Here is a 12,927-nt window from a genome sequence, read left to right on the forward strand (position 1 = left end):
CAATATTTAGAATTACAGATTATTCATGTAGGTGTAATTAACAGAGTCAAAATCCAACAAATGGGATGAAGCTACAATTAATTTCCAGACATGTTTGAGTAGAATCTATCTGGAGTAACTATTTTGGCTGCGGTGCCCTGGGGGTGCGCAGATGGGAGAAAAAAAAAAAAAAAGCTCTAATTTTACCAGTTTTTGGCAATGAATAAGCGCCTATTGATTCCCCCTTTGCAGTATGAGCTCCTCTTAAATGGACTGGCTGGATATGCTCTGTGCGGCTCGGTTACATTGACCGAATGAGGGAGAACTGGGTCATAATAACCCACTGAAATGAGGAGAAAAAGGTCAACATCTGGCCGTTACAAAAGGTGCTATGTAAACTAGTGCACACAACGTGTGGCCTCGGGGGTTCCCATACATTTTACATAACAACGTGCAATCTACTACATATTTAATGGCTAACATGACATTTTCCCGCGGTATGATTGCCCGTCTGGTCATGTAACCTCAGTTAAACAAGCCCGTCATCTTTACCACATCAGGATCACACTGAACATGACATTTAGAGCCTACGCAGTGATGCATTAAACAAGGCCTATTCACACTGATTTCTTCGCCTGTTTGCTACATTAACTGAAATGCAACGAGGATTTTGCCGAGTGGTTTTCTCACACACACCTTTAAACAGCAGCGCTTGTATACACACCCTCAGGATTTCTGTCTTCTTAGTTGAAAGTATATTTGTAATTGTTAGGTTCAAGGGCAGATATTCTAGTGTTGGAGGCGTCTTAACATTTGGGTATTTGCTTCTTTTCTTGTTGGTCATCGTTGCACACATGGTTTGGAAATCAAAGAATAGCTCACAGTGCTTGACTTAAACTGGAGCAGCGATTTCATGAGAGGTTTTGTATAAATCTGTAAAACATATGACATGTATTTGAATGTACTGCACATTAAGTTTTTACACAGTTTTTAAAAAGGCAGGAGGGGGGTTCCTCTGACAGTCCAAAAACATGAACCTGAGGTTACTTGGTGACTCGTTTGTGGTTGTCTATCTCTGTGTGGATGGATGGATGGATGGATGGATGGATGGATGGATGGATGGATGGATGGATGGATGGATGGATGGATGGATGGATGGATGGATGGATGGATGGATGGATGGATGGATGGATGGGTGGCTGGATGTGGTGGCAAAAAGTACAGCCACGTTTAGTTAACATGGCCAGTCGGTCTGAGAGATCCGATTGTCCCGTTTGCATGGAGTGATCAGATTGATGTGCAGGATTATATGCATCAAGAAAACCCTCCGATACAATGGGTCAATCCCATAATGCTTCACGCTGTGACTTTGACCGTACGTGACATGCACACACGATTGCACATCAATCTTTATGAAGGCTGCCAGTACTGAAGATGGATTTGTTAGCTCCAGACTCTGTTAGCCACTCATGAGGCGTTTTCACACTGACCCAAAAATTCGATAATCCGAGTGTCAGATGGTTAATTGCATCGTCTGAATGTCATTATAATATAACAAAACTGCAGCTAGACCTGGGAGTCTCTTCTGCTCTGAGTAGAGGAACAGCTTTCTGGTATGTTACAGAGGCCATGGTTTGGTCTTTGTTTGTATCTCTGTGCTCTGATGACCTGAGCTTCATGTCCCCGACGTGACAACCTCCGACCTGCACACGACTCTGATCAGATCACGGGCAGAGTTACACCACATCTATGATCTGGTAATGTTTACATGGCACACTTGTAATAAGATTACATATTTGTAAGATATGAGGAGATGTAGTAAATTCTATTTGTTTGGGTTCAGTTGTCTCCTGACAAAGAATGATCACTGTAATTACTGGAGAGCTGTTCTGGTTGACCAGTGGGAGATTAAAACCCTCATGACACAACTCTGAGCCCCCATCACCAACATAGTTCCACATGTGTGAAGAATGACTACCATGGTACAGCCCTCCAACACCTCACCAAAACACTTTATGGTGCTTGCTGTTTTGAAATTGTTTTACAGCTTGTTAAAAAGTGCCTGACACTCGTAGCCAACCAGCAGGACCACTTCAATACTTATTACTGCTTCTATAAAAAATGCTTTTGTCTTTGCTATTCTGAACATTTGGCTGTTTTTGTTTAACAATCATTTTTAGACAGCCCTCTACATATTTGATGAATCAACTCTAATTACTCTCGCATGTTAGAAAATGTTTTCTGGATTCATGACACTATATGGTTCTAAACGCTGTAATGGCACATTTTTATGTTTTGTCAGGTTTTTTAATGCAGGTCTCAAACAAATGTGTGCTGACTGTCATATTGCTGCTACTCTTACTACTGTATGTAAAACCCTGCACTTCCTCCTGCATACAGATTTACAGAAGAATTGTAAATATGCAAAGCAGCATATCCGAAGTTATTTCAAGTTTAAATACCGTATCTACTTTTTCAAGCACATGCAGCTATTTACATTGAGATGTACACTAGAATACTTTCTCGTGACCCTTTGCCGAGGACTAGCTGAGAGAGGATTCGAAAAAGCAGTCCAAGTTTTGTTCTTGCCGACTGTAGCTGACAAGCGGCATCACAGTGACAGCATCTCCTCCCTCCTGCTCCCCGCTTTCGTCTCCAGTCCGACTGGAACATACATAGGAGGAGCGCATGTCCTGTCTACCATTTGCCCTGACAAGGAGCAAAATCATTAGTTTCCTCTGTAGGGCTACATTTAAGCGTGAGGCACCGGGGGGCCGTGATGGGTGTGGGAGGGGAGAGAAACGTGGGAGTAGAACGCGCAGAAGCTTCCTCATTAGGACACAGTGATTGTTCAAGTGATTGCTCCGAAAGCTCATCTTCAGCAGGGACTGACATATTTCCTCCTCCGGTGACAGGATAAGCAGTCCCATGCAGTCCCTGATTGGGACTTGTAGTTGGCAAATGGAGGTGTGCGCCTCTCCGTGTGGATGTGTATTGGCAGAGAGCACTGCAAAGTACTGCCATGGGAGAATTTCCTCAGTCAGCCGCGGCTTTCTTCATCAGCGTGAGCCGCAGCTTCAGAATGTCTGGGTGTCTGCAGTCTGAGCATCTCGGGCTGGAGTCAGAAGAAAGTTTTCGGGCTTGAACGCACTCAGGGGCCGTCCACACGAGAACGCCGGTTCATGTAAACAAGCTGTTTTTGGCCGATCATCCATACGAGGCGGCGTTTTAGGAGCACGAAAACTGTTTTTTTTTAACACGGGTCCCGAAGCATCGTGTTGAGCCGTGTTCATAGTGACATGTGGACGGAACTATTTTTTAGATCCCCCGGGGAGAAAAAAGATGGTTTTGGCCGTGTGGATGTGGCCTCAGTGATGGTCTTGTTTCTTCTCTGTGATGGATTCTGTTTACATAGATACAACAACATAATCACTGCTGACTTCGATTACAAGTAAAACGAAAGTACCCACAGTTTTATCCTTCACTGCTGCCTTTTATCTTTAATGTTTTAAACCGGGGGTGTCAAACTTATGGCCCATAAGTTGAAACCAGCCTATGGGAGGCTCCAATCTGCCTAAAGCACCAAGCAAATGGTAAAAACTACAAAGAAAACATAAATAAAAAAAATAAAAAAAACTGAAGAGTAGTGGACACAACACAACACTGACACCAGAGCTGAGATACTGGACATTCTGCCATGAAAGCCATCTACCTCGTTGCTGTCAAACTAGCTTGGTTTTGACATTTCACTGTCTTTAAACCAGGTTTCATTATATTGGTTTTATTGAGATAGCGTTTTTTTTGGTAGTGATTGTAGACATTTTCAGCAACAGAGGAAAACTTTAAATTGAATGATTATAGCACTATTACCGGTATTATGGCACTATTTTACTGGCCCGGCCCCCTCAAGATGAATTTGAGCTATTCATGGGCCCTGAATTGAAATGGGTTTCACACTCATGATTTAAACTGATGAAATAAAGAGGGGCTGCTGGGAAAAGTCCCAAAAGAGTTGATCTCCAAAACGACCTGAAAAATTGTACCGGAGCGTGAACCTAATTCATGGATTGAACATATGAGGAAATGATGAAAGATATTAGATTCAATTCAATTTTATTTCAATAGTTCCAAATACCTTTCAAGGATCTTCAACAGAAAAAAACCCATCAAAATGAACAAGTAGAGGAGACGGTGGAAAGAAGGTGGCAAAACTCCCTTTAACAGGAAGAAAACTGCCAAACCAGACACATAGATTAATTGCAAAGGGTTAATGTTATTCGTCAAATGTAGAAGACAAGACAACAGTCAGAGTGTTGTTGGCTCCGTCCATCCATATCTCAGAATAACGTATTAGCGTCTGCAGTGTGCATTGTAGCACATAATCATTGCCACCACGCTGTGTTGTTATCCATTATCTGCTTGTTTCCTGAATGCCACTGTCAATGTCACTGATTGTTGGTGCTGTTTTAGTTGCCCAGGCAACGCGGTTAATGACAGGGACCTGTGACAGACTTGCCTAATTGTACTCTTTCATGACCACTGGTGCACTCCAGTGTGAAGGCTGTCTGCAAAGTGGGCGAGCGGGGTATTTAGAGGAGGAATGTGGAGAACGGGAGGCGCTTGCAGCCAGTTCACCTCAACTTCCTCCCCTGAGCTTCCAGTTAAAGTGGCTTCCAGCGAAACCATGACTGAATGTGTGGCTTTTGTTGTTTTAAAGCAAGGATCACAATGTGCCTCTTGGAAAGGAGAGGATTTATTCACTCACTGGATGTGTTGTGTGTTTGTTGTAAGATGTAATGCAGCATTGTGTAGCCTGGAGGGGGGAGCGCCAACTGTCCACACCATGATGAACCTTTAAACAAGTCACAGTGAGGAGATGAGTGATATCAAAATACTACTTCTTATTTTACCATTCCATCTCTGCTGGGACAAAATATCATTACATATGAATGACACAATGGATATGCATCATTGTTTTTACACAATAAACCCGTTTGTTATGTATTAAAACACTTTGGGTCTAGTTTACTCCGATCCTGTACTTGCTGAATTGCCCTCTCATGTAAATAGATTTAACTTTTGAACTTTAACGTTTGCATGTTAACGCTAAACTTTCACAGCGTTTTGCTTGTCCGTTTCCAAAACAGTGATACTCTGAAAACACAAGACTCTGAGTCTCTTTTCAAAACACTCCATATCCGAGGAAATGCTGCTACATCACATGAGCATCCCGGCCGTAGTAACTAGTAGTTGTGCGCATGCTCAGTGGAGCCAATCAGAACAATGCTTCCTCTATCATGTCATGACTCCCAGTCCATGTTCTCCTGGGACTTGGTAGTTTTATTTTGACAGTCACCGTACAAACAATCCAACTTGGTTGTCTGTCCACTAGAATGTCCGTGTTCTCCCATTGTTTATGTTTAGAGTAGATTGTTCTTTGCATGCCGACTAGGGCTGAATGATTAATGGCATTTGCGATAATATCGCGATATGATAAAACAGGGTTTTCTAATCGCAAGGGCTGCGATTAGAAAATCGCAGGGATCGGGTTCCGATATCAACGTAATTCACGGATCAGAAATTTCCGATCCAACCTGTGGAGATTTCTGATCCATGAAGCCTCGTCTGTGCTTCACTGTTGCTGAAATGACTCCACAAGTGTTTCCCTGCTGCTGTTCTGCTCGCTGGCTGCAAACTGTGGACTGGATTTCCTGAAGGGAGGCGGGTCTCAATGAGACGTGGCGTAATGAGTCAGGAAATCCAATCCACAGTTTGCTGCCAGCGAGCAGGCTAGGGAAGTAGCACTGTGCTATCCAACTTTTCATGACAACATGTTGCTGTTTGTATGGATTTTACGCTCAAAACACCGCAAAGCAACACAGCAACGTGAATGTTTACAAAGCAGTTGTACAGCGAGGCGGTCGCTTTGTCAACAGACGCCACCGTTTTAAAACTCCAGCTCCCCGAAGGAGAACAGCACTGACCGCGGCATCAAAACAATGAACAGCTCGCTCCTCCGCTGTAGCAGTCGATTCACACCTCCGTGAAGCTGCGTCCTACTCCCAGTCCCAATCATTAATAAAGTGATTCTGAGGTTTGAAAGATAGAACTAGTTTATTATGAGATGATGACGTCACGTAGACCCCTACATTGTCCAAATGGACCAAAACTAGTTTGATCCTTAATGTCAAGCCCTGCATTAGTATAGTGACCAAGCCTGGGTTTACGGCTTTGATAAGCACAATGGACAAGCGGTTGGCTTGTTGTGGTGAACGCTTACAGGACTGCAAGTCACAGTACTTCGTAAGTTTACAACTGTAATTGAAGTAGAAGATAAATAAACCGTCTTTCATATCAATACATGCTTCATTTGACTTTATCTTAACATAAGCCTAGCCTATAAGAAAGAACAATTTTGTATAATAAATCTGATATTGTTTATTATAATAGAGATTGATTTATTGCTTGTGTTTGTTGAAAAATACATGAGAAGAGGACCTTCAAAAAATAATCGCATATTAAATCGCAATCGCAATATTGAAGAAAGAAATCGCAATTAGATTATTTTCCAAAAGCGTCCAGCCCTAATGCCGACTACATCGTTTTCAGTGTTTCTGCCATTGCCGTGTAAACATGAAACACTTCAAAAACAAAAACTCAAAACGATGCGTTTTCAATTTGTAGAAATGGGGCCTGAGTTTGTTCATGTCCTGTTGGAGCCGTAAACTTTCTGCCAATGCAAGCACCTCCAAGACGTTTCCCTCAGTGATGGACTCACACTCTGAGATTAGCAGCTCATTTCAGCGTTTTGGCAGAAACAGACATCTCTCCAAAAGATTTCCTGCTTTAACAGCGCATATATTAGTGACCTCACCTGACAGCTTTCGTGCCAAGTGAAGCAGTCATGTGTCATTTCCAAGCAAATCGGGATTAAACCCCCCGATGTCGGGCTAAAAATACTCATGACATACGGCTCAACCGAAACCAAATGTGTAAGCTGAAACAGCCAATTTGCCCCCCCAGAGTGGGAAGACACAGTCATATAGGCTGAACTGCAGGCATCCACTACATGCGAGGAGACACTCATCGGATAGAAAAAAGAAAAAAAAGAAGAAAGAAACAATGACAGACCATCATTAATTTGAGCTCATTTAAAGAGTTTCTCAGCGTGCAGGATGTTGCGAGGCATTTGTGTTAATGAGCTACATCATTCATGTGAAATGATGGCACAATTAGGAAAACAAAAGTGCAAGGTGTGACAATTTAAGTGAATGTGCTTTGTCAGTGTCTGCAAACAACACCTCCGAGACAGTATATGCATAAAAGGCGGCTTATAAAAACATAGCAGGAGGGGTGGGTGTGGTGGTGGTGGTGGTGGTGGGGGGGGGTTGCAGGGTGGGGGGGGCGTCGGCTCTTGGAGGTCGAGATGCTCACTGACCGCTTTCGACTTCGAGATTCTGTGCCCTCGCTGTAGCTCTCCTCCTGCACCCCTGTCCCGGGGGATCCCCGCCGAAACGCTGTGGCAGGAAATGAAATTAAAGCTGCTGAATGCAGATGTTTTAATGCCTGTGAGCACCGCCACGTGTGTTTTAGAGCCGTGCAAGATAAGAAAAATAGGAACTGAAAAGAAGAGGTGCTGCCAGCTGCACAGAGCATGTTGGTAAATGTAAATTCCCCGCCACCGCAACGGAAAGTCACTCACCTCGGGGAGCGTGGATGAAAGGTGACTTACAGTAACAGGAGAGTGCATAAAAGCCCCGTCCTTTGTTTGTGTCACTTCAAAAAACCCTGCTCTTTTCCTCCCGACCTCTTTCCCCCGCCTGCCTCTCCAGTCCACAGATGTTTGAACAGCCTCTCGTAGCGCCATCACATTCATTAGCTCTGCAGCGAGCGAGATCCAACCACTCAGCCCGGCACGTAATGCAGCTTTGGTCAACTAATGAAACCGTAATTACAAAAATAATGAGGAGCGGTGCAGCATTGTCCGCTAACTTTGGGGCTAGTTATTTGCACGCGTGAATCATCGAGTGCAGAGTTTCCTCTTTAATTTTTTATGGATTTATTCTTTCTTTCTTTTTTTTTTTTTCATGCAGCTTCCGCGAATTTCAGGCTGTGGGGAGCAATCTGCCCCCGCCATGTGTGTTTTGTGTGATGTATTTGCGACGTGTAACAAGGAACAATGTAGGCTCAGGTCCATTTCCTCTGCTACTTATAAAGTTATCATCCTCAGCGGGCCTCATTTAGCCAAGCGTAGGCTATGTTGGACTGCGTTTAGTATGTGTGCTATGCTCCCAACAAAGTGCAAGCCACAAGCAACACATTATACCTATATTGTACACTTATCTGCATTTACATGGCGGGAACTTCTGGAATATGCTGAGCGTATCACCTTGGATTCATTAACCCTCCCGCTCCTCTCGGTCTGTGTTTACACACTGGGACTCAACGCTGCACCGTCTCACTTCATCTCTTTTGTTATTTCTCTCCGATCTGCAGCTACACACAGACTTGGATGTGGGCGGCAGGAACATAAAGTACGTCCTTGCGGGCGAGGGTGCGGGCACCATCTTCGCCATCAACGAGCTCACGGGCGACATCCACGCCATGAAGCGGCTGGACCGGGAGGAGAAGGCCGAGTACACGCTCACGGCCCAGGTCGTTAGCGCCGACACGGACGAGCCCCTGGAGCCGCCGTCGGAGTTCATCATCAAAGTCCAGGACATAAATGACAATCCGCCACAGTTCATCGAGGGCCCGTACCGCGCCTCCGTTCCAGAAATGTCCGCCGTTGGTAAGTCACAATAGACAGACCTCATTTCTGCTGCCTGCCTCACACAGCAGCCTAATCAGTGCGCAAGTTTTGCGAGACGGCTGATCTCTAATGGGCTGTTGCATAAAAATAATGAGTGAATAAGAACAAGAGGAAATGAGCATGCCTGTTTACATTCCCGCCTGCTTCGAGTATTTTGCCAAATGAAAACATAAGAATGATAAATCAAATCAAATCACTGGGACTTCACCAATAATTCAGTGCTGCAACTGAACAATTTACGTCAGTATCATCACACACACACACACACACACACACACACACACACACACACACACACACACACACACACACACACACACACACACACACACACACACAACACACACACACACACACAAAGGCGCGTCCACAGGAGAAAGGGCCACAACAAAGCATCCGCTGAACAACACCAGCCAAGCGATATCATATTACAAAATGAAGCAAGTCTCCACATCAGGGAAGTGGGAAATGCTACGCTAAACTTTCACTTTCACGTCTGGCTTCTGCAGAGGCTGAAAAAGCACCATTGGCACATTTCACACATCCCGCAGCAGCCTCAGCACAAGTACAGACCAAAAATGCTTTTCTCCACTTCGTATAGGTCAAGGACCGCTCTGTCTTATGATATCAGCCACTCGGGAATAGGTGGAATTTTTACTGCGTTCTTCAACATTTCCCTGCGAGCATTCAGCTGCCTGATTGATCGCTGTTCTAAATGTTTATGGAACGATTAGAAACCTGGCGATGTGATGTACAGTCTGTTCAAGGAAGATCTGATTTTGTCGAGAGAAACTTCAAAGTGGTCATTGTGACATTTTTCTTTCTTTACACAGTCGTGAGGCTTTAGATGGCCTATTATGTTCATTGTGAGGGTTGTTTTTCAAATCCTATCCTTTCAAACATCCATAATTGCCTGTCATGCAGCTCCTCACTTCATTCTCAAAAGCCAATGGCTTCACTTTGGGCTCTTTAAGCCTCCCAGCCCTGAGGGGGCGTCCAGCCTCGGGTCAGCCTGAGCCACTTTCCACCTTTTTTTTAAAGAATACAATAAACAAGGAGGTCGCTAGCGGCTAAGCCTGCGGCTGTAAAGCAACTCAAGTTTTGAAGTCAGGTTGGTGTGAATCTCCTGGAGATCAGTATTCACCTGAGAATTATGACACCTGTTAATAACTGCAACCGAACAAAGTGGCACTTTGTTTTATTGGACATGATACTTTTCAAGTATTTCATTTGGTGACTATCCCAAAGCCAGCAGCTCACAGACGACAACCACATGAAGCAACCTTAACCTGCAACAACCACATGAAGCAACTTTAACCTGCAAAAACCACATGAAGCAACATTAACCTGCAACAACCACATGAAGCAACTTTAACCTGCAACAACCACATGAAGCAACCTTAACCTGCAACAACCACATGAAGCAACCTTAACCTGCAACAACCACATGAAGCAACTTTAACTAGGAACAACCACAGGAAGCAACCTTAACCTGCAAAAACCACATGAAGCAACTTTAACCAGCAACAACCACATGAAGCAACCTTAACCTGCAACAACCACATGAAGCAACTTTAACCTGCAAAAAACACATGAAGCAACTTTAACCAGCAACAACCACATGAAGCAACATTAACCTGCAACAACCACATGAAGCAACCTTAACCTGCAACTTTACCCTGCAAAAACCACATGAAGCAACTTTAACCAGCAACAACCACATGAAGCAACTTCAACCTGCACCAACCACATGAAGCAACTTTAACCTGCAACAACCACATGAAGCAACTTTAACCTGCACCTACCACATGAAGCAACTTTAACCAGCAACAACCACATGAAGCAACTTCAACCTGCACCAACCACATGAAGCAACTTTAACCTGCACCAACCACATGAAGCAACTTTAACCAGCAACAACCACATGAAGCAACTTCAACCTGCACCAACCACATGAAGCAACTTCAACCCGCACCTACCACATGAAGCAACTTTAACCTGCACCTACCACATGAAGCAACTTTAACCTACAACAACCACATGAAGCAACTTTAACCGGCACTAACCACGCTGCTGCTCCCACCGCCACTGCTGCTGCACATAAAACATGAAGCAGTTCATCACCACAATGAGAGCAACAATCTGCTTCACTTATTAAGGCTTCAAAGACTTTAAATATATTTGAGTTAACCAGCAACAACCACATGAAGCAACTTCAACCTGTACCAACCACATGAAGCAACTTTAACCAGCAACAACCACATGAAGCAACATTAACCTGCAACAACCACATGAAGCAACCTTAACCTGCAACTTTACCCTGCAAAAACCACATGAAGCAACTTCAACCTGCAACAACCACATGAAGCAACCTTAACCTGCAACAACCACATGAAGCAACCTTAACCTGCAACAACCACATGAAGCAACTTTAACCAGCAACAACCACAGGAAGCAACCTTAACCTGCAAAAACCACATGAAGCAACTTTAACCAGCAACAACCACATGAAGCAACCTTAACCTGCAACAACCACATGAAGCAACTTTAACCTGCAAAAAACACATGAAGCAACTTTAACCAGCAACAACCACATGAAGCAACATTAACCTGCAACAACCACATGAAGCAACCTTAACCTGCAACTTTACCCTGCAAAAACCACATGAAGCAACTTTAACCAGCAACAACCACATGAAGCAACTTCAACCTGCACCAACCACATGAAGCAACTTTAACCTGCAACAACCACATGAAGCAACTTTAACCAGCAACAACCACATGAAGCAACTTCAACCTGCACCAACCACATGAAGCAACTTTAACCTGCACCAACCACATGAAGCAACTTCAACCTGCACCTACCACATGAAGCAACTTTAACCTACAACAACCACATGAAGCAACTTTAACCGGCACTAACCACGCTGCTGCTCCCACCGCCACTGCTGCTGCACATAAAACATGAAGCAGTTCATCACCACAATGAGAGCAACAATTTGCTTCACTTATTAAGGCTTCAAAGACTTTAAATATATTGAGTTTCAGTACATGGTGCAGGGATGCTAAATGCTAACCAGGGCTGGGGAAGTTACTCGAGAAAAGTAATCCGTCATAAGTTACAAGTAACTTGTTGAACTCGATTACTTTACTAGTCACTGGTTTACAAAAAAGTAATGTCACTACTCATTGCTTTACTTTACCATCGATACTCACTTTATTTTCAGTGTTCTACCGTGGCCTTTCATTTTCTACATTATATTGAGAGGCTAAAGGGGTTTTTAAAATTCAAACATGCATTTGCAGGAACAATAAATTGACCCATTCACATAAAGAAACGTGCCGAAGACTCCAGTTTCTTTCTCCATTTCTCTTTCTCCTACCAGCTGTTGACCTATGTAGCCTGGATGCCAGAAATGGCTTGAGTATCACAGAAAACGGCTTCCCTACAAACAAGTAAAGTAGTGTAGTTACTGATATTTTTTTAAAGTAATGAGTTACATTACTGCATTCCACACAAAAGAAGTGCATTACATTATAATATTCCAACCCTGACACTAACCTCTAGAGTACTGAGGGGAGAAAAGAGCCTCCAACTTCCACACAGTTTCATTCTGATCGGGATGTTTAAAATGGTGATTGATGGCTTCAAATAGCATTAAAAACAACACAGTGTATTTAGTAAACAATTCAACTTTGATTTTTTTAACAAGTAAAATTTGCCCTCAGTCGACAGAGAAGTTTGTTGCCCGGAAAATCCCTGGTTTCAAAATTTCACTGGAGAAAAGTCTGATCATTAATTTCATTTAGAAGTGTTACATAATGATAGCAGATTCACCTAAAGGGTTTGCGTGTGCGCTTACAAACCACTTGACAACACTGACTGATGCTAATTGCCACAAGCAGCCATCCTTCAAGCCCCCACAAAGTGGCACACAAACACCCTCCGCAGCACGCTATGCTAATGTATTCATATATTCTCATTTTTATTCTCTTCATGCATTTAAATGACCGCCGTGTGATGATAATGCATCGCTGCTGTCAGATTGGCAGGGGCGGACGAGTGGATCCTCACACGGTGTTTTTTTCTTCGGGGGAGCCTCGCCGCTGACCCCCGCGAGCACCGCGAGCCTTGT

At 43.8% G+C, this 12,927-nt stretch overlaps 1 protein-coding gene across 2 annotated transcripts in view; it reads left to right on the top strand.

Annotated features, from left to right (window-relative positions):
- cdh8 (cadherin 8) overlaps positions 1-12,927 on the top strand; it is a 153,382-nt gene that overhangs the window by 45,850 nt on the left and 94,605 nt on the right. For both annotated transcript variants that reach the window (XM_080488677.1, XM_080488678.1), the window contains exon 2: positions 8,476-8,770. In XM_080488677.1, the coding sequence (XP_080344803.1) occupies positions 8,476-8,770 (295 nt within the window). The remainder of the gene's footprint in view (positions 1-8,475; positions 8,771-12,927) is intronic.

The sequence above is a fragment of the Lipophrys pholis genome (genome assembly GCF_963383615.2).
Source record: "Lipophrys pholis genome assembly, chromosome: 2".
Lineage (NCBI taxonomy): Eukaryota > Metazoa > Chordata > Actinopteri > Blenniiformes > Blenniidae > Lipophrys > Lipophrys pholis.